A 23598-nucleotide genomic window follows, 5' to 3' on the forward strand; every position below is an offset into this window, starting at 1 on the left:
CCAGTTGCTCTGCTCCCGGGAGTTCTGGAAAGAGTTCGCAGGGACCGGGTCCATCTACTTCTTATAGCCCCGCGCTGGCCGGGCAGAGTATGGTTTCCCGATCTTGTGTCCCTCCTCGACGGGCATCCTCTGGAGTTACCCGTCAGGAGGGACCTTCTGTCCCAGGCAGAGGGCTCGATATTTCACCCTCGGCCAGAACTGTGGAACCTGTGGGCTTGGCCTCTGAGGGGGCCCAGCTCATAGAGTCAGGTCTCTCAACCGAGGTTGTTGAGACCATTCTACAGTCCAGAGCTCCCTCCACGAGGAAACTTTATGCCCTGAAGTGGAGAGTATTCACTTCTTGGTGTAGAGACCGTCGGTTGGACCCAGTCCACTGCCCAATTGGTACAGTGCTGGAGTTCCTGCAGGAACGGTTCACTGCAGGTCTGACCCCGTCCACTTTAAAGGTCTATGTGGCGGCCATAGGTGCTTACCACAGTCCTTTGGGTGGAATGTCTGTGGGGAAAGACCCCTTGGTATCTCGTTTCCTTCGTGGCACTTGGAGGTCCTCCTCCCTTTCGAAATCGGACCAGGAGGCGAATAATTTGCTTTGCCCTGTTCGGGCGTTAGACGCGTATGTCCACAGAGCTGCCCTGTGGCGTAAAAGTGACTTTTGCTCCCCTAACAAGGGAGGTCCAGTGTCTAAGCAAAGGATGAGCAAGTGGGTGGTTGAGACTATCTCACTGGCTTATGAGGCGGCTGGACAGCCTTCTCCTTTGGCTGTCCGGTCGCTCTCTACTAGGAGTATGGCGGCCTCTAAGGCCCTTATATCAGGAGTATCGTTACAGGACGTCTGTGATGCGGCAGGCTGGTCCTCACCGCACACCTTCGTCAGGTTCTACTCTCTGGATTTAGACTCTACTCCAGGGTCTCATGTTTTGTCTTCTTAGTGCTGCTCACATGATTACACACAGGACAGACATTTGTAGCTATGGAGGCGTTGGTATAGACGTTCCCATAGCGTCAGTTTTCGACGCAACGGGAGTTCCCTTGAAAGGGAACGCCTCGGTTACGACTGTAACCTCGGTTCCCTGAAGAGGGAACGAGCGTTGCGTCGCCCTGCCATATCTCCTTCATGCCTGTCAGCTCGACTTCAGACTTTTACGAAGCTTTCGTTTTCTGTTTTGGGCCGGCTTTTATAGTTTCCTGGTACGTGACGTCACCCGCCTCTGACGTTCCGCCACACCATTGGACTGATTTTACATGTGCTTCAAGACGTCATCACGCAAAGCGTTCCCATAGCGTCAGTTTTCGACGCAACGCTCGTTCCCTCTTCAGGGAACCGAGGTTACAGTCGTAACCGAGGCGTTTCCATGACAGAGTTCAAGATAAATCTTTTCATTAGCTGCCAGTTTGCTAAGTTTTAAACAAACTATGCAAAAGCGGCAGCCCTTCGGCGCACTCAGAGTCCAAATTCATTCACTCGTTTTCATTCACTCCTTCAAGTGGACTATATTAGAGGAGTAATGTATAGGCAATAGTGAATGATTGGATAGGGGGCAATTTCGAACACAGTCAAGGTCTTACTAGGCATAGAAACTTCCAGGCTGGTGTGTTGAGGCAAGTTATAAGCTCTGCAGGACAGTGGCCCTCCAGAACCAAGTTTGGACCCCCCTGATCTACAGAATAAACCCAACGCTTTTAGCAAAAAAAGATGTGGTGGCACTTGGTGGATAGTGGACACTAGGGCTGTTAGGAGCATAAGGCTGGTTAAAACCCATTGTTACACTGCTAATCATGCTCTGCATTCAGAAGTGTAACTGTTTTTCTCTTTACCTTGACTTGGGCCCTCCTACAGAACTTTACAGGTGTTCAGCCTCTTGTGTGTGAGGGTATGTATGGTAATTTATGACAACTGCTGAAGCAGAAGGTGAATAACCAGGGTTTTGATTTCATGTACACACATAAACACAGGTATGTAATTACTGGTGAGGTAATTATCACTGTGAAAATCCCAATTATCACAGGGTCTAGTTTTGTTTATGTACCTCATGAACAGCATTGGATCTATGTATGCAGATGCAGCAGATTGTAATGATACCGTTACTGACATAGAATAGCACCAATGATAATTATGTGAAGAACTTTATTTTCTGATGTGTAAACGTGTCTGATGAATTGTAGACCCAAATTGCACTTACAATTGTAACCAGGCAGCAGGGAGGCATGGGAGAAATGCTGCCCTTGAAAACAGATCACATACTTGTGTTGCTATGGTTACAGTCCCTATTAGGTAACTAGGTTGCTACAGTGTCTGAAAAGATCAAAGCTCAGCTGCAGTGCAAAGATGGGGGTACATGCACTCAAGCAGAGAAAACACACACCCTTGCACCCATACACACATTCATACAAGGCCACACATGCACTTAGCCTAAGTTATTGAATCATTTGGACGGTAGCAAGACACAGGTTAAGCTTTTATTAATTGATTTTTCATCTGCTTTTAATACCATACAACCTCATATTTTAGAAGACAAGTTAATTACGAACTTTGGCCTTGATCTTAATATAGTTGAAAGAACTGAGTGTGTTCGTAAATGGCAGTTTGTCTGCTTCCTTGACAACATCTACAGGTTCTCCAGAAGATTGTGTTCTGTCTCCTTTATTATATATACAAATGATTGTACAAATAAGTACAACAACAGGTATTTCTTAAAGTTTGCAGATGACACAGTCATTGTGAGTCTCTTGGAATTTTTTTTTATTTGTCATGGTCCAGTTGTTGATGACTTTGTAAAATGGTGTGATGATCCTTGTCTGCAGCTGAATGTATCTAAGACAAGACACTGTCTTACATAAAATCAGTATTGTCCTTCTCCATTAGTTGCTGGTTTGGGAATCTTAATGTGAAACATAAGAATACCCTAAACAGGATTGTTACTAACCAACGCAGTGGGAAGATTATAGGAAACGAATAAATAAGTCTGTCAGTTTTATTTAGAGTGCCCCTATTATGCTATTTTAAAGGCTCCTAATTTTGTTTTAGAGGTCTCCTACAACAGGTTTACATGCATCAAAAGTCAAAAAACAGTTTCATTTTCTCATTATATACATTGCACATTACCACATTTTTCAATGATTCTCAAACGACTCGATGGATGGATCAGTCTCTCTAAATCCCACCTTTCTGAGAGCCTGCTTGGCCAGAAGGCACAGTCTGTTGTGATTGATCTACCGCTTACAGTGCATGTTGGAAACTACACACCCATTACCATAACTGAACATCAGCTATGTCCAGAGGCTTCTTAAACTCAGCGATTGAACTGTAAAGACAGTAACAATGACATAGATTTTACCATATCAATCAGAGCGCGAGTCCGATGAACTAGTATAATATTCAACCCGAACCTCCATCGCAAGGATGATAGCAGGACGTTTCTCAGTGATCCGCTACTCAGTTTGAGCTACATTATGAGATGTTTCAACTGTAATTCCTCACCATCAGCATTAATATGTTCATCAACAAACCGATGTGTATATATTTTTAATTTATTGCAGTGCACATGCGGGAACTATATCAATAACGGTGCATAGGCTATGTTCACCCAGCACTAACGTTAATGAATGTAACAAACGTTTGTAAAACAAATCTTGCTCCATCCTTTATCTTTACTCAAAGTAGTAAGAACAACAGACAATCTGCATTAATAGACACCGTTTTAGGTAATAGTGGCTCACAGCTGATTAGCAGAAGTATTTCAGTAAGACAGTAATAACGTGAGTTAGCCGGTTAGCCGGAAACTTACACAATATAAAATACAAAACGAAGTATTTTGAACACCCGGTAGAAAATATATACATCAATAATTATTCATACTTACAGGTTGTGATTCTGAGGAGCAAGCTGGTCCAAATAAACTGGGTAGAGAGCAAGAGCAAGCGCTCCGCGCTGAACATTTTACAGCCGTCATTGAAATGAAGTTTCACGGGCGGTCAGCGTACGTACAACATAGGCGGGCATTATGCAAATGTATCTTCTAGTGACGTAGAACTGTAAAGCAGTAGGATTCGAATGAAAAACGACTCGTATTGGCGGTTCAGAGTCGATTCTATCTTTTGGGAGACAATAACTTTATTTATCGTGCACTTTCAATTTTACAACTTTGTAGAACGTTCACATTCACAGACAGCTATATTACACACTGCATGAAAGGGAATATTCGAAAAAACATAATAGGGGCACTTTAACAGAAATGTCCTAAACTGTGCTCAATCTGTGCTCTTAGATAGTGACAATTTTTTGCACTCAGAGTTCTCTATTCTGCCCTCAGGCTCTTGCTACAGACTACCAAAGATGAAGAGCAATCAATACAAATATTAATTTGTCCCCTGTGCAATCAGAATAAATATTCTGAATAGTAAACATTAGTATTTTATATTTATATTTACTGTTGTAAGTTCTTATTTGTTTTATTTTATATTGTGGTGTGTATTTTATGTCTACTACGCTGCATCCAAATTGCCTGCAAGGGATCTTAATAAAGTTGAATTGAACTGATCTTGACTGAAATCAGGTTCCCCTAAAAATATTTAGTTTACTAAATAGTAGATTATCATAATGCAGCCTTTCTGACAAGCAGATAACTAACGGTTAACAACAAAAAGATAATCTGTTAGAAGCGTAAAACAGCCTTTGAAGAATCAACTAAACAGAATTCGGTTATATTTAGCTCATTGTATAAGTAGAATCATGCAGATTTTTCCACAATATTTTGCATTCATTAATAAGCAACTCTTTATCCACCTAACAAATGCAGATTGTACAGTATCTACCTATGGGTGGGAGGAAAATTTACCTAATAATAACCTTGCAAAGTTTAGCTACATATTATAATATATATTAATGCAATTAGTGTAATATTTACAAACATATAAATGCTTGGTGACAGATTTAGGGTCAACCATGGTTCTTAAAATATAAATACATTAATCTGTGGGCTAAAGAGTATAGCTTACAAAACAAAACAAATATATAAAAAGACAGATGCTATTTCTTTATGAAAATTTGAGATTATTTTAAATAAAACATTTTAGTAGTGTCTATCTTGGTATCATTATTGAACAACATTTGCTGCAAAGGTTCTGAGGAAGTATTGCTACTTGTCAATCTAGTTTATCCACCTGTAGATTGTAAAAACTCCTTAGAAAACTAATTGGCAGTGAGTTCACTTCAAACTAACTGGATATAAATATACTGAATGGTTGGTTAAAATGTCTTGAACATTTTAACACATCAATTTGATAGTTTCTGCTGCATGATTCAATCAGTGCAGTCCACTTTCTGTTTGACAAGTTTAGAATCTCATTTTGTTTAAATAACTTCTCACTTTCACTGGAGTGTACTGATGTCCTTGCTGGGATTGGGAAAAGAAAGTGTTAGAAAGTGATTAAGAACATTATAAATACATACACTGCAAAATTACCAACTTGAGATACAATTGGTCCACTAACATTTACAACCTCAGCGAACACAATGACTCAACAGTAAGGACCAAGGCCAGAGTGAAAGAGTTTAGGGTCAGTTGTCAGATTCTAGTAGGGCCAGTGTTGTATTGTCACAGATCATGTGATCATTGATCACTGATCATTTCTTTATGTCTTCCAAACCTTTTCTCTGCCTTTCTGTGATGTACTGAACATTGTTGTTGCAAATTCTGCTAAATAAAAATGTGACCAAAAATCAAGGTTAACATACTGTGAAGTTTCTTTGAAAGCTGCAAATGAACTAAAAAATGAAAATTCTGTCATAATTTACTCATCCACATGTCATTCCAAACCTGTATTCCGTTCTTTTTTCTGCAGAACATAAAAGAAGATATTTTGAAGAACTGGCAACTCATTTGGTTCCCATTGACTTCCATTATATGAGCAAAAAATGTAAGTCAAAGGGGAAAGAAACGGTTTGGTTACCAGCATTCTTCAAAATATCTTCTTTCATGTTCCATGGAAGAAAGAACGACATGCAGCTTTAGAACAACATGACTGTGAGTAAATGATGACAGAGATTTAATTTTGCCGTGAAATGTCCCTTCTAAGTAACGAGTAAAAACCGAATGTAATTTTCAAATATATGTTTTTCGAACATATTTAATAATGTTACTAAAAATAAAATGTATCTGTGACGGGGCCAGCAGGAAAAATTCGTATTGTTGAGTCCCGAAGTGCAAACAGCAAAGAAAGGCAACTGATGACTTACAGCAGCAACACAACAGAGAACAACATCTATTTTTGTTCAAGTTTGAGCCCATTCTAATTTAAAGGCAGCTTCGTGATTATTTGTTGTGATTCACAAAAACAACAAAAAGTTAATGGATAGGTTTGACTTATAACCCTGTAAAGATTACTAGATACTAGTCTAAATATTCAGTCGCAAGCGTGGGCAACACGAAAAGCATATTTACAGTACAAACACATATTGAACACCCATGCACTCAAATACACATTTTACACCACTACAAGTTGACAATACTATCAGCCACCAACAAACATGTCCCTCTGAAATACATTTAAATGTGTCAAAACGGGTCTTTCACCTATTTTTGAACAACAAACACACTTATAGAGCGTTATCAGGAAGTGGGAGAGGTGTTCTGGGCCATGCACAAAGTGGTTGGAACACCACGATTCATGACACACACAGATTCTGCAGGCGGTTTGTGCCGGCCCTGCCGGGAAGCCTCTACAGACATGAAAAAGAAGAGAGACAACAGACGAGTTATTACCCAGACACCTAGAAAACAAAGACGGGTGAAGAGGGTGCGTGATGACTTGCGAGCCAGCGCAGAGGAGAGATGGAAAGGGTCAGGAGAAGTAGGAAGAAGGGATGAAAGGAGAGCAGAGGGTGACGTTAATGCGGTCTGCTAGCAGGCACATTCAGCAGGCGTAAGGCAGGCTTTAGCATCATACCTCATTGAGCAGAGTGTATGTTGACACCACTTGTTCAAAACTTCAGCTTGTTCACAGCATGCAGGTGTTTCACTGTTTCCTTCAAATGTTAATGGTTTAATTCATCAGCATGCTCATCAGTGCAGTCTGCCATGCTGCTCCACCTGGAGACACCCTCCTCCCTCCCCCCCTTTTTCACTTGCATCAAAGACCTTCCAATCCAGCTCTTTGTGCCTGTCAACTTCAGGTCAACGAGAGTATTGGTACATCATCCAATGAAAGAAACATTCCACTGCAATCAATGAAAGAAAAACCCCAAGCACTCTAACAAGTTTCATACAAAATTTATTTCATGCTATGATTGTAGTCATGTTTTCCTGTTTTTCTATGCAGTTATTGTTGCATAACATAGTGCATGCATTTGTTTTCCCCCAAAGTTCTCAATTGCATACAATTCTCTTATAGTGTAAATATACATCTGTCTTTTTTGCTTTTCTTTGTGTTTTAGTACCTAAAAGTAATGAGAGAAAATGTAAAACATCTCGACAGGATGCCGTTTTTCTTATTTTTGATGTTTTTTCTCCAAAAATAACACTGTCAAAAGTCTGCACTTGATATGTGAAATAAACAGTTGCGCACGACAGTTTTCCACAGGATCTATTCACTGATAATTATGACATGAAACAGAAAAATAACTCATTTTGCTCAGTTTTAGTTTTTTCTCTATAAGATCCAGAATCACAAGCATGCCAGACAGAAACAATGTTGAAAAGTGGAATTTACAATCTATCTCATGGCAGTAACCACTAGCGTCTCATTCAGAATGTGAGGTCAATGTGACCAGAGCTGAGTCATGTGGTTAGCAACAAAGACAGAATAACATGAAAGAAATCTGTTGCTGAAATAAAGAACATGGTCTCTGAAAATCTCATTAGCCATGGCTACATGTCAATTCTGCAAAAGTCAAGAACTCTTGAAAGAAAATATTTGTTTTATACAGATATTCATAACAGATATAGATTATTTTCCTCTTTTTTTAATGCAACACCATGCAGCTCATGCTAAAATGAACAGGTAAGAGTCCACTACATCTGTCACTGCAGGTACTATCATTAGTATTATGATTATAAACTCATTTTGCTGGCTTTCAAGCCATCCATTCGTGTGGATTCGTGTCACTCTGCAGTTGATGGTCCTTAAGGTCTTCCTTATAAAAGTCCTGGTCCATGAGATCACTCACACTGTCGGAATCTAAATCAAAAACGATTGCCACTGCGTCGACTGGCAACATCCTCTATTGTGCTCTTTTTCCCTCTACATATACGTTCCTCCTTTGGATTCCAGCCTGAAATCCCTCTGGCCATTGTGGAGTCCAGCAAGGCTGGAGAAGGTTTTGAGATGCTGCTGCCTTCTCAGGTCACTTTAAGCACCTCTGACTGCATATACTTAACTAGGGCAGTGTCCTCTTTGCATGGATCTGCAGTAGAAAATACAGGGGAGGATGGGATTGCTCAGGGTCATCCAGCCATTGGGCCTTGTTTTCATTCAGCTCACAGAATGAGGAAATGGGCTGAGAAAATAAGACTTCCTTTTTTTTCTGTATGGTAAAAACATTAATTTGGGTTGCTTTTGCAATCCAGGGCTAAAAAGTTTGGAGAAAGAGAGATGGACAGAAATGCACAGGGAGAATGAAAGAATTGCAAAGGAAGTAGAGACATTTGCCGTTGACAGAGGAGGAGAGAAAAAGGGAGTCCTGATACCTCCTACCTGGGGTCTCATTAAAGAGGTGATGAAGAAAGAAGGGAGCAAGACTCCAGAGCAAAGGGGAAGTACAATACAAATTTTATGGGGAAACTAAACAAAAAAGAAACTGATAGAGGATGGATTGTTTCGTCTTCCAGATGTCAGAAAGGGTTTTGTGCAGGAATATACTCAGACGGGAGAGGGTTTAAATATTCATAGTAAATAAAACAAATCATGATTTATATCATTTGAAGGGAGGTTTTTCCTCATTAGATCGCAGTCTTTCTATCAGAAGTTTCCAGTTCTAATAGTCCCTGGAAAAATAAAGAAAGGTTTACCTTCCTCATCCCAGTTCTTTTATTATGTCTAGTAAACAAGAAATAAACACGTAACTAGGGAATCCTTAAAAATTTCCCTGAGATCTTTTGGAAGTTTTCTTTCTCTGATGGCTTTGTGTGAGTCAAGATTCTGTATATGTAAAGACAAGAAACAAGCAAAGCGGACAGAAAAAGAGAGGAGGAGACAGCTCCAGAAGACAAGGACCAGAGAACAAGACAATCCAGACCAAAGCAAACACAGCAGAGAACAGAAGGCAGCAGATCAGGAAGAAGACCCAGGGAGACAACTGTAACTATACCACTGCTCCATTTCTTAGAGAATGGAGGGGATTGGAGAATGGGACCTCCGCAGGAGAACAGGTGGGCCGCAGGACCGGGTGGACATCGATACTACCTCGGCCAGTGTTCGGGCCTTGCTGGTTATGGTGCCCAGGCTTTGGGACTTTTGATAAGCTTGGTTTAGTGGAGAGAAATGTGCACATGGCAGTTGCTGAGACTCAAAGGTTTCGTCTTGACATCTTTCAGTTTTCTCCACACAATGTTTGCTGCTATGGGTCAGGTTTAAAGGGTTTAAGATTGCATGCAATCTCTGCGTGAGGGCATGCACAAAGATCGGCTGGTTAGTCTGGCATTAGAGTGAGCAAAGAAGGCTGTGGATTGCAAGGCAAAAGTTTTAAGTAGAATTTAGCAGTTCGCAGATTTGTTGATCTAGAAATTCAAATGAACTAATAAATTTGAAATTAAGGCAACTGAGAATCCAGTCCATTGGTTTGTCAGGGTCAGACCCTCAGTTTCAGGCACTTTTCCATAGTTTAAATTATATAATTTTGAGTCATTTTGACCAAAAACATTTTGAGTATATGCACAATGAAAAAGGAAAGTCTCTGCTTTCAAATGCTATAATTATAATTATTTAATGGTGGCTGTCATGAAAACTTTGTTTCTTTTCAAACTTGTTTTTCCAGAATTAGAACATTTATTCAAACATAAATTAAACAATTAAGACATCAGTAACATAAAAACATAATGCATTTATAACACACTGAATATATTTATATATTTATGATTACATTTTTCTAGCAAGCTACAGACCATGAATGAATTTCCTGAGGAAACTGTATCATCTGGTGACATGAGTCATTTTGTCGACATCTTAAAACATTTATTGGGCGATCACTTGAGAGATGATACTGATCAATTGTACTGTATCAAACCCTCTCTGATGTTCATTCATTTTTGCTTATTTTTTGTGCTACAACTAGTAGTAAAAAATAAATTGTCAGTTTATGTGCATTCTGTAATTGTTTGAATTTTTTAATAAAATTTACATAATTTGAAAGCAGAAGCTTTTTCATTAAAAATAAAGTATTTTTTTGCTTATCACATTTCTCCACTAATGGCTCATTGTGACTTTTGACTCAAAATGAAAGAGGGTGTCACATATGTCAGTGGTGTATACATCATCTCATCATATTATTTGCCTTTGTGCAAAACCAAGTCTTCACTTTCTCATCCAATACCATACAGGCATCAGGACAGATTGCGGCAAGGACCGTAGGACTGTCCCAACACATGCACAACATAGTGCTACAGAAAAAAACGGCACTCCGAAAAAGCACTACATGCACACACACACACACACACACACACACACACACACACACACACACACACACACACACACACACACACACACACACACACACACACACACACACACACACACACACACACACACACACACATCTCTAAAAACACTCATAAACTTACACAAACATATATAAAACACAAAGACAAAGAAACATATTTGTTGGGAACAGTGTGTGTAGTTTTGCTTGGTGATGATCTTGTGGTGCTTTTGACTGTAGGTGAGATCTGGAGTCAAACAGAGCATGCTCACACAGAGCAACATGTCATAAGACACAGACAGACAGCGTTACTGGTTAGAAAATGATCACATGACAAATTGGTGGGCGGTAGCAGGAAATTATTTTGAATGTGATCAGAAATTGCAGGTTTATGTTGTCGTTGTAAGTGGTGTAATTGTTGTGGAAAGTTCGCTCTGTATGCGATCTGAAGTCTATGCATAAACTAGAACGGTGGTGTCAGATGATATGAAAACGTGTTGGTCTTAATATCACTACATTTGGTGATGTTAATTGACAGCCTGTGAAGCTACATAGCATGTAGGGGCCTTTTATTTATCTAAGGCTGCTGTGAGCGGTTTGAACGCTATTGTGTAAGACAGTGAAACATGGATGGATATCAGGTGGTGACCCTGGCATGGCCGTCTTCTGGGCTGTGCGCCCAGCCTAGCTGCAGCAGTGGGTAACCCTGTGTGCCATGCGTCGGGCCGGCCGGCTCCGCCCCTGACCTCCCTGAGAACATTCCGGCTATGAGCCAACCGGGTAGCATAAGGAATACGGGAGAGAAGGAGAGATGGAAGGAGGTACAAACATAGAGACAGACCACAGGCATGTACAGTGGTGGAAGAAACAAGTAAAAAAACAAACAAACAACAAAGAAAAACAGAAAAAAGGGAGTATTAAGGTTGGCCCCAGAAGGCAGCTGTATGTGTGTTAATATGAGTTTGACGTAATGCAGCGTGGTGTGGAAAAAAAACTTATTTACATTATGTTAAAAGAAGATTTGAAGAAATGTGGTTTGTGGAAGGATCTGAACGTGCAGGGAAGGGACTCTATTGGAAACTCCCTGTCTCATCTTATTTACATTTGAAAAATGTTGATAGTAGTATTTAATAACTAATGAAAGTTAAACTTTAAAGGGGACCTATTATGCCCCTTTTTACAAGATGTAAAATAAGTCTCTGATGTCCCCAGAATGTGTATGTGAAGTTTTAGCTCAACACACCCCATAGATAATTTTTTATAGCATGTTAAAATTGCCACTTTTTTGTGTGTTGCTTCAAATGCAAATGAGCTGATGCTTTCAGACCCTTTTCTAGAAGAGGGTTGTTTTGCAACAACAAAATAGGACAATCTCACGCACTAACAATGTCAGAAACTGTCAGTAGCTGTGTTCAGCCTTATACAATAATGCCTACAGAGCCAGAGAATATACGCTGCATGGAGAGAGAACAGGTATAGTTTAGTTTAATTATGGTTATAACTTATGTTGTCATCTTGCTTTTATCCACTATTAGTACAAGCCTGTAGTAGCGGACCAGGTCAGAATAATTTTTTTACGTTTATTGTACATCACACAAAAGATGAAGCGTCCGTTTTCACTCCAGAAAATGATCGTAAGAGCTGAATAAAACACTGTACAAGAAGTACGCATTAAAGTCTTTTCCAAAAACTCTCTCTCTGCCTTGCATTATCATCAACATACACATCAAATTAAGTACACACTCTCCCTTTCATTACTGTCGTGACTAGTGTCAGGTGTGGCCTGTGCAATATGACATCACTTTTCCCAGAATCTGCAAACAGCTTGTTCTGAGACTCCACATGATTTATGGGGATAAAAAATAAAGGAGTGGGTGGATTTTAATCACTATAGGGTGGTTGTGTACACACACTTCCAACACACATTTATGTTTAAACACCATGTAAAAGTGAATGTTGCATACTAAGTCCCCTTTAAACAAAAGATGCGGTTTGTGAGGCCATGTACTGTATGTAATGTCTTGTTCATACTAAAATCTGAGATGGCTGAGGAAATTTAAGTATAAATTTGGTCTTTTATTTCATTTGTGATAAAATAGCAGCTTTGCATCATTATAAACTGTCTGTTGTGGGCGCGCTCTGCTTGTCTGTATGCTTGGACTGTCTTTATTTACTGTGTAATGTACCTAGCATACACATTTGTGTATGTGTGTGTTTGTGTGTGTGTGTGTGTGTGTGTGTGTGTGTGTGTGTGTGTGTGTGTGTGTGTGTGTGTGTGTGTGTGTGTGTGTGTGTGTGTGTGTGTGTGTGTGTGTGTGTGTGTGTGTGTGTGTGTGTGTGTGTGTGTGTGTGTGCGTATGTATGTATGTATGTATGTATGTATGTATGTGTGTGTGTGTGTGTGTGTGTCAGACAATAGCCTCACGCAGAGGTTACATACCCTTCCTCACTCGGGTGCCCGTGTTTGTAGATCGTCTGCCGACGTTCAGCAGAAAACAAGGAGTGTCTCCCCGTGGCTCACTTGTGTTAAAGATATGGCCATCCTCAGGAGAAAGGGTTTGGTCTATGTGGGGACAATCCTCATTGGCCAGCGCTGCTTTAGCTGCATCACCGTTCACTTTGGGATCTTCAAACACACAAGCACATGTAAGAAGAACATAGCAATGGCGATACATCAAGACTGATGCAAGCGAGGACGGGAGAGGGTTATGGGAAGCCCTGCTTGTGACATGGATGTAAATATATGTTATGAATGCTTGCTTGCATTTATTAATTTAATTTGAGGTTTAAATAAGGGACTATAAAGCATACTCATTCAACAACAAAAGCATGTTAACCTGTTCTCATGATTACAGTGTTTCATGAACTGATAAAATACATAGCTTAGAATAGATGCAGTTGTAAATCGTATTGTTTTGTATTTGATAAAAATGGCTGCTAAATCCATCAATTTAAATAATATAATTGTATTCCACGTTTTTACCCATATATTTTTGTATGGGAATAAATTTAGCTGTGAATTAGTTAAAATAAAAAAATATCCTAAAAGCTGTACTGCAAAAACCTAACCAGACGCGATGCGATAAGATTGCAGTGACACATAATTTGTCTGTCCACACCTATTTTTTTTACAGTCTATGGTCCACACCAGAGCCATAGAGAGAAAGAGTTGCGACACTCTTTGATGTCGCCGCTATGGCTGTCACGTGGTTCATGTAAGCCCCAATAGTTCCAAAACATACGCTGGCTGTCATGTTCTTCTATGGGACAGACAGCAGTGATTGCATTATTGAACGGTAAATATAAAATAAAACACACACCCAAGTACTTTTTCAGCTGTTATTGCATTTTATTAATGTCAGTTTTGCATTTGGAGATAAGTTTTAGGCTATATTTTTGGAGGGAAAAGCTTAGTGTTAATGTTCGCAGTAGTAGCACTGGCTTTAGCAGCTCTAAGGCTATGTTCACACTTAGCGTCTTTTTTCAAACTGCCAGCGTCTGTTCTACATTATAACCCTATGGAGTAAACCGTTTTTTCAAAAAAGTCCTGAGCGCTTTTTTAGACGCCACCGCCGGCGTCTTTTTCTGCAGCTCAGAGCGTCTTTTCAAGTTGAAAAAAGTTCAACTTTTCTGAAAAGAACGCCCTACGTCAAGCGCCTTTTTGACAGCTGACCAATGACAAGCGAGTAGCGAGTCCTGTCGTTTCCATAACAACAAGAACAACTGTCTGTCGTGCACCCACAGACGTCTTTGTGAACCGACTTTCTCCTCCCCGGTAACTTCAAAAGCCAACGCAAGAGCCAACTTTCTCTTTCTCGACATTTTTTGCATCACACAGCACTAGGCTACTGTTGCAGCTCTTGTTATAGCAGCCCGGTCTCACCCCAAAACGTCATATACTTACGCGTCTTGACCATGCGTCAACATACTGAACGACGAAAAGGGTCAATACGTCAATATGAGACGCAGACAGAAGCGCACCAGCAGCGCCTCCTAGCGGTACCCTAACGCATACCTAAACCTACCCATAACCCGAATCGTCACATATGGACGTTATGGGGGTACCCTTTTCGTCGTATGTTGACGCATGGTCAAGACGCGTCAGTATATGCGCCAGCCACAAAAGACGCGCTCGGCTGCTATTTGTAACCGAACGCTGCCAGTGTTTTTTTTTGCTAAAAAAACGCCGTTGTCAACTTTTTCTTGTCAAAAAAGACGCTAAGTGTGAACATAGCCTAACTTAACTTTTCTATATCATTCATCTGATGATGGACGTCTCATGATATTTATTTGAGCACAACTGGGCGTATTAGGCTATTGATTCCCGTGATTTTGCTTAGGTCTGCCGTGGCGGTCCGTTCAGAATTCGCTTAGAAGCTAGCTCACTTCTTCTGATGAAAGTGGCCACCCCCAGGACCACAACGTGAAACATGATCATGTTAAGACTAAGAATATAATTTTAAGATTAAGCCATACACATATTATCAAAACTATAACAGATTAAAAACGAATTTATGCTTTTATGTTTGGGTATATAGGTAAGTGCAGAGTGAAGATTTTTCTCTGTGGCTCTGGGTTAGTGTACAGAGAAGGCTAAGAGTAAGGGTAGCTGTAACTCAATCCAAGTAACTTGAGCAATTAACTAACAAAACACTTGTAACTTCTGTTACAGCTATTGAGACATCAATTAAGCATGGCTGATACAAATGAAGGTTTTCAAATAAAATATTTTTTATTAAACAATGACAGACAACAAAAATGTGTGCTTGTGTGTGAACAAGAAAAACAAAAACCAGGGGCAGGTGATCCATGAAACAGATCAGGGGCCTGTTTCAGAAAGGAGGTTAAGTGAAAACTCTGAGTATGTTAACCCTGAAATGAGGGAAACTCTGGGTTTTCTGTTTCAGAATGGGAGGTATGTTAAACCTGAGAAAGCAGAGTAAGTCAAGCCCGTTTCTGAAAGAGAGGTAACTTATACTCAGACTCAGTTACCATGGTAACTTACTCTGTGAACCTAACCTGGTCGGGAGCAGGTTTTCTTCGGTAAACCCAGATTCTTCCAGTTTCACCTCTGATATTATAACAGTTGGGTAAGTTACTTGTATTACTAACTACAAATGACATCTTCAACAGTGTAATTAGATTAATGTAATAATGACTATCTTTAGAAAGCATTGGTCTACTTATTACTAAATCCCATATCAACCTCGACCATTTGAACAATACAAGGAGAGACAAGAAACTGCACTTTTAATGCTTTCAAATAAACAATTGCATGAATTATTCTTGAATTGACCAAAGTGTGTAGAGGGAGAAGGTTACATTAAAAATATACCTTTTAAAAATGTATGTTAAATATGCAGAATTGTTCTATAGTCTAATGCAATTACATCAGATTTTACTTTAAATTACAGAAGAATTAAGAGTAATCCCTTTAATTAAATTACAGTATTAATGTTCTAATACTGTAAAATTACAGTAATAATGTTCGTACTGGTGAGAAATATGAAGACCTCTTTTTGTCTGGCGCTGTTGCCATGGTGACTCATAATATCTGCGCTCCATTGATAATGGCTTTTTATAGTTGTGGTGCACGCGCTTAACTCAGAGTAGGTCAACTCAGAGTTGATTGAACTAACTAATTTCAGCTGTTCTGTAACCGAAAACTCTGAGTTGACTTACCCTGAGATGGGAAACTCTGAGTTCAAGTTTTAACTCAGAGTTGGTTGAATCTCCTTTCTGAAACAGGCCCCTGGACTGGTGATGGCCATAACAATCCTAGAGGTCCAGCATTGTTCTCACAAGCCGCTTCCCTCAAGACAACATAATGAAAAGTTAGTATATCCCAAAAAATAAAATAAAATAAAAGTTGCTATAAAAGTGGTATTTTTCTCTGTGGCTCTGGGTTAGTGTACAGAGAAGGCTAAGAGTAAGGGTAGCTGTAACTCAATCCAAGTAACTTGAGCAATTAACTAACAAAACACTTGTAACTTCTGTTACAGCTATTGAGACATCAATTAAGCATGGCTGATACAAATGAAGGTTTTCAAATAAAATATTTTTTATTAAACAATGACAGACAACAAAAATGTGTGCTTGTGTGTGAACAAGAAAAACAAAAATATCGATTCATTACCGAACTCTTACTGTCACAGCTGACGAAGTCGCGCTAGCTAGCAGGCAGTGCTTCAAAAAATCTATGGGTCTGGGGTCTGGGGTGACGGGATGTGGGGCTTCTATGATATTAGACTGCGTAGCCTATAATAAAAGATAATGAATTTCAAACCTGAAACAAACATATTTTTATTCAAAGATCAACAGTCTGTCATTATTCTTTAGTCTGCCACAAAACAATGACTGTTGTAAGTAACAGTGCGTAAATCAGACCTTTCAGTATAGCCTAACGCTAATAAGCTTAAACGAAAATAACGAGATAATTGTGTAGTGAAGTATTTTGTCCTCGCGGCTGCAGCAACTTGCGCTCTAATAGGCAAAATAGGCTACAGAATATTTCGTTCTGTATAATTGACAGGTGCAATATTTGAAAATCGATCATATATATTTTTTTATTAGCCTACATTTATCTGCATTTATGTAAAATCTTAAACTTTCAAACATCAAAATGTCATTTATTAATATGTTTTCATGTCAAAATGACATATCTTTTCCTATTCTATTTTGCCTGGAAACGCTTCCAACACGCTTGCGTGTCGCGTGAAAAATAGGCGTCGGTTCTATTTATAGCATGCACGCGTTTTCCGCGCGGCTCGAGGCGCGCCTGAGACGCGCGTGTCACGCAGGCAGTGTGCAAGCTCTAACCTGTTAACAGGGGAGCCGAAATAAAAACGGACACGCCACGCAGCCAGTGTGTCGCCGGCCTCAACCTCCGCAGACAGTTTTTAATGTTTATCAGACAATAACTACTCAAGATTTTGCTTTAGTATAATTTTCGGGACAATTAGGGCCAGATTCGGGATTCGGGACAACAGTTTAGATTTCGGGACTGTCCCGAATTTTTCGGGACGTCTGGTCACCCTAATTACACCATTTAAACTTTATTCCAATTTATAGGCTACTGTTTCTAAAACAATCTTTGTCAACTAATACACTTGTTTGTTCACAGTTTGAACGTTCTTGTTTCCATTTGTTTAATTTCAAGATCTGGGGTGAATTATCCATTGTTGCTTTTACAGCTACAAAGCTGGGAGCACTAAATTATATTCAAAGTCACATTACACGCTTTTAACATTAAATAAAGCACATAAACAATACATGAGATTATCATTGCCACACTTTGTGTTTGATGTTCCAGCGCGACGTCGCAGAAAAATAGAAACCGTTTCTTAAATAGAATCGTCGCGTGTCGCCGTCGCGGCTGGTTAGGACAAAAACTCTGATTAACATGGAAAAGATACCTTTTATCGCGCGTCGTGGCGTCGCGTCCATAGAGTCGCGCCGCGTGTAGTTAGGACACGGTGTAAACCTCACTTGTTTTCAGCTCTACATTTGACCAAACAGCAGGGTGCAGCTCTGGTTTTTCTCCCCCCAAAAAAAGTGAGGGAGATGCATTGAATTATAGCCCCTAGCCACGGTGTAATATATAGAAACAGCTCATGGCAACCTGCCTTTTCACCTGTGAGCTCTCTGGCAGCCAGAAGCTTCTGCTCAGGCGATTTACGCCTCATCGATCAGACCTGTGAGAAGGCAGAGCACTGCCAAAGCTCCTCAGAGGAAAGAGCGCTGTGAACTATCATTTCTCCCACCTGGATTTTCCATTGTATCTTTAACATTGATTGAAGCAGGCTCTTGCTAACATATTACAGTCAAAAAAAGAGCATCAATCAGCAAGTACGGCAGGCTTCAACTTTATGGTTATTTAAATGGGATAGGAGTCCTGTTGGTATATTAGATTGGCTACATTTCATTATGGCCTATTGATAGATAGTACAACATGCATACCCTGTAGACACATACGAACTCTGGTGTATATTTCCACGGTGACTCAACATATTATTGATACCTACTTAATATAATTTATAAATATAAAATAAAAATTCTGTCATCATTTACTCACTGTCTTCCAAAGCCATACAAAAGTTTTGTGATGAACAAACTGAAGCTGAATCAACTGGAAAGATTCAAAAGAATGATTTGTTCAACAATTGGGCGTCGTAATTTCTCATATAAAATCTGATGGTTGCACCAAGGAGTCTGTTCCTCACACAAATCTACAGTATCATTAAGCTTCTGACATTAAGCCACTTTCATAATATTTTACGATTCAGCCCCAGGTTTTTTTTCATTTTCATTACAATGAAAAGAGCGGTCAGGATATTCTTCAAAACTAACTGAAGAAAGTCATACAGGTTTGGAATGACATGAGGGTGAGTAAACGATGACAGAATTTTCATTTTAGTGAACTATCCCATTAATTGGTGTTTTAATTTCCTTTAGGTCATAGTCTTAAATAAAATAAAATATGAGGCTAAGCATGATTCAGGTCACATCTTGTCATTTGTAAGGTCAACTCTGCAACTGTGAATAGAGAATAGAAAATTCTAAGAAATTTCAAAGCAGCAGATATGTGTATTGGTATTTTGTTGTGTGTTTATTCATGGTTCATGGTGTGCGCACATTTATGAGCTAACAGCATACAAATACTTAAAAGCATACACAAACACACACACAAACACACACACAGGAAAAGTTGTGAAGTGATGCAAGCCTCTGTGATGGAGAAGATTCTGAAAACAAGGAGGAATGACGAGATGACTCATCTTTATGAATCGTCTGATGAACAGGCATTCCTCTCTCTACTGTTGTTTCTCTTTCACTTTCACACTGCAGGCAAAAAGTTTCTCTATGATGGCCATTTAAAAAATTAGTCAACAGTTATTGTATTCTAAGAAAAAAAAAATCATGCAATAATAAAGTCTCTAGTATTTCATTATATGAATAGATATTTTATGGAGTGACTGGTGACATGGCATTTACAGCTCAGGTGATTGCGTTTGTTAAGTTTATGTATACTTTTTTTCTCATGTAAAATGCATTAGCAGAAAGATCAGAAGTATAATTTTTTTTTTCAAAATTGCTTACACACAATTTCTGAAACTATGGCTCCATTTCTTGAAACTCTACACACAAACCCACAAAACATGCACACCACATGCACAACATAAGACATCTCTTGCAAAAGCAAACAAAACTAATTTATCTCTTCCAAAAATTATGTTTTTGTGTGGTAACTCTACACACAAACATCAAATGATTAGCCAGGTGTACATGAGTTTGTCAAACATACGGGTATGTGCACAAATACACTGTATATGTATGCACAATGAATGTTACAGTTATTGAATTGAACTGAATCAACACCGAAGTGACTTGAGATGAATATTGAGACTATTGGTTTGTTAGAGCTGCTTTACAGCAGAATTTGTTTTGAATTTGTTACTATTGTGAAGCTGATGTGAAACAATCTATATTGTAGCTTGTATGCATATTCAGTATATGTGACCCTGGATAGCAAAACCAGTCAAAAGTAGCACGTGTATATTTGTGGCAATAGCCAAGTCAAGTCAAGTCAAGTTTATTTGTATAGCGCTTTTCACAATACAGATTGTATCAAAGCTGCTTCACAGTATTAAATTAAAACAATACATTGTATGGGTCAAAATGATCGATTTTTCTTTTATGCTAAAAATCATTAGGATATTAAGTAAAGATCATGTTCCATGAATATATTTTGTAAATTTCCTACCGTAAATATATAAAAAAATATATTTTTGTGAGTGAATGCAGCAAAATCGCGAACATAAATGGACAACTTTAAAGTCAAGTCAAGTCAAATTTTATTTCTATAGCACATTTAAAAATAACAGAGTTGCGCCAAAGTGCTGTACAGAACTACAATGTGCAAATAAAAAGCATCGAAATAGACAACGTAAAATACAATTATAGACACATTACACCCGATTCAATCCATTTAATAGATCATAAAAAATCTATCAAAAGCGACTTAATTAAAAGCCAGAGAGAGTAAATAAGTTTTAAGAGCCGATTTAAAACTGGATAATGACGGAGCAGACCTCACAGCGAAGGGCAAACTGTTCCAGAGTTTAGGTGCCGCAGCAGAGAAGGCCCGACCACCCTTGGTTTTACAGCGAAAGCGTGGGACAGTTAAAAGAAGCTGATTACAAGACCTTGGGGAGTGTACAGAGTCAGAAGGTCACATATGTATTTTGGTGCAACACCGGATAGCGCCTTGTACACAAAAACTGCAATTTTAAAATCGATTCTGAACTTAACCGGAAGCCAATGTAAAATTTCTAGGATAGGAGAAATGTGATGTACAAAAACTCTTTTTTGTACCGGTCAGAAGTCTCGCTGCAGCATTTTGAACAACTTGCAGGTGAGAGATTGTAGTTTGAGACAGACCACAGTACAGGGAATTACAGTAGTCCAGCCGTGATGTAATGAAGGCGTGGATTACAGTCTCTAAATCTTTTGGAAACAAGAACAGTTTTCATTTTCTCAAATGAAAGAAACTGCCTTTTACCACTGAGCTGATTTGTTTTTCAAAATTAAGTGCCGAATCCAATGTAAATCCGAGATTCCTTACATGAGGTCGAACACTGACAGGGAAGGAACCGAAATTAAAAGTAGATGAGGAACTAGATGGGCCTAAAATCTAAATTTTGCTCTTACTTTCATTTAATTGTTAGAAATGATTTGCCATCCAACATTTGATCTCCTCAAAACAGTCACACAGTGCTTCCAGGGGATAAGACATCAGTTTTTGCCGGTAGATAAAACTGTGTATCGTCAGCGTAACAGTGGTAGGATATCCTATGTTTCTCAAATATGGCACCCAATGGCAACATATAGAGTGAAAATAGGAGTGGGCTTAAAATGGACCCTTGGGGCACACCACAAAGTAGGGGAACAGATGCAGAAGTAAATTTTCCCATATTTACTGAGAAGGTTCTGTCTTTGAGATACGAGGCCAACCACTGCCTTGCAGTGGTTGAAGGCGATTTTCTCAATGTTGCACCCTCCGATTCCAGATTTTCAAATAGTTGTATCTCGGCCAAATATTGTCCTATCCTAACAAACCTTACATCAATGGAAAGCCTACCCGTGTGAGTGGTTTTGTGGTCCAGGGTCACATACATATATATATATACACACACACACACACTGAAAATGCATACAAGCCAAGTCAGAGAGTCAACTTTATTCGCCCACCGAGGTCATTCCAGGACCAGCCCCGGAGTCAACGCAGGCGGGTCAGTCCATCTCAGAGCCAGGAGTGGACCTGAACCTGATCAATCTGTGGTCTGCGGATCCAATTCCCTCCCAAGACCCCACCCTTGAGTCATCATATTCTTCACCGGTCCCGTCCGGAAGTCTTCTCTCCATATCCCTGCCTATTGTCCTCATCCCGTCTCCATCGCTGGTCACGGCCAGTCCCCTGGATCCGTCGGCACCACTGGTGTGGTCCAGCTCCTCGGCTCTGCCTCCGCTGCTCACTCTGTGCGGCTCATCCTCTGCGCCTCTGGCTTCCAGGTCCACACCACCACCTTGTACTGTCGCCCTCACCTCGATCCACCACTCCTTCATTGCCTCCGCAGTCCGTCTGCCCGGAAGCTCCGCTGGGCTCGCTCGACACTCCAGTTCGGCCTTCGGCAGTCGACCAGGTTGCCATAGTCCATCAGCCACTCAGCTCCACCGGCTCCTCCACCACTCAATATGGTTCCACCTACGCCGATCGGTCCCAGGGTTCCGTCCGCCCCCTCTGTCTGGACTCCTCCCTGGTTCCTCCCACTGTCAGCTCCACCATGGTCGGCAACTCCACCGACTCCTCCTCATCACCACCCGTCACCAGCTCCACGCCCTCCACCTAAGCCTCCGCCTCTTCTCAACATCCTGAACTTTCCCGTCATCACGGTGTGAGGTCGCGCCTTTTCGAGGGGGGCGTAATGTAACGATTACGTTCGTTCTGTCTGCCCCTGTTCTTGTTAGTCCTAATTAGTTTAATCTTCCTCCACCTGTGCCTGTTTAGTTCCCTCATTCATCTTGTGTATTTATACTCCCTGTTCTGTTCTATCCTTTGTCGGTTATTGTTGAATGTCATGCTTGTCTGCATGTTTGTCACCAGTAAACTCTTTGTGAACTATATTCTATATTATTCTATAACTATATTATTTACTTCAACAGAGTGGCAAAGAAGGCACTATCTATTGCAGCTGACCCTAGTCATCCTTTGTCCTTCCAGTTTAAGCTACTTCCCTCAGGCCGTAGGTACTCCATGCCCAAATGCAGGTCAAATAGATTAAGAAACTCTCTTATCCCGTCTTCTATCTCGATTTTAAACAATTTGTCAGAACTGTTTTAAAGGAGCTGTATGTAAGAAATGTATTTCAATTAATCATAAAATGGCCCTGATATGTCACTCACTAGACATTAAGAAATCATGTTCATTTCAAATACTTATATCACTGACAACAGTAGTCCGGCCAGGATATTGTCATTTAAAAAGTGAAGTTGCAGCCCTCAACTGATGTTGATGTTGTCATCTTGTGTTTTGGCCTGAAGCTCCACCCTCCGGCTATCTACCAATCACGAAGTCAGTAGTATTTCGGCATCCGGGTTGCCAGCTCTGCTCTAGTTACCACAGCTGCAGCTACAAACGTTCGTGCTGGATCCTGCAGCCTATCTGGCAACCTCGAGTCAGGGGGGAGGGGGAGGGGATACACCGCTCTACAGTAATTTGAAAGTGATTGCAGTACCAGTTTTGGCCACAATCTTACATATGGCTCCTTTAAATTTATTTCTTTACTAGTGTGTTTTAGAGACTGTGGGTATTCTATGTTATGCTGTCTTGTTGTATTGTTGTGTGTTGTGTCCTTGTGTTTATCTGCTGGCTGTACAAAAAATTACCCCTCGGGGACAATAAAGTT

At 40.0% G+C, this 23598-nt stretch overlaps 1 protein-coding gene across 4 annotated transcripts in view; it reads right to left on the reverse strand.

Moving 5' to 3' along the window:
- Window positions 1-1352: 1352 nt before the first annotated feature.
- Window positions 1353-23598, reverse strand: part of kcnc1a (potassium voltage-gated channel, Shaw-related subfamily, member 1a) — a 59920-nt gene continuing 37674 nt past the window's right edge. The window contains exons 3-5 of one of the 4 annotated variants that reach the window (XR_014203819.1): window positions 13074-13259; window positions 10726-11398; window positions 10326-10623 (exon numbers count right to left, since the gene is read on the reverse strand). Coding sequence is in view for 3 of the 4 variants with exons in the window: in XM_082162272.1 (XP_082018398.1) it covers window positions 9319-9458; window positions 13074-13259 (326 nt within the window). In the remaining variant the exon portion in view is untranslated. Of the gene's footprint in view, window positions 9459-10325; window positions 10624-10725; window positions 11399-13073; window positions 13260-23598 lie in introns of those variants that run through there. The other 3 variants (XM_082162270.1, XM_082162272.1, XM_082162271.1) reach the window with 3 other exon arrangements.

The sequence above is a fragment of the Leuciscus leuciscus genome (genome assembly GCF_965113295.1).
Source record: "Leuciscus leuciscus genome assembly, chromosome: 2".
Taxonomy (NCBI): domain Eukaryota; kingdom Metazoa; phylum Chordata; class Actinopteri; order Cypriniformes; family Leuciscidae; genus Leuciscus; species Leuciscus leuciscus.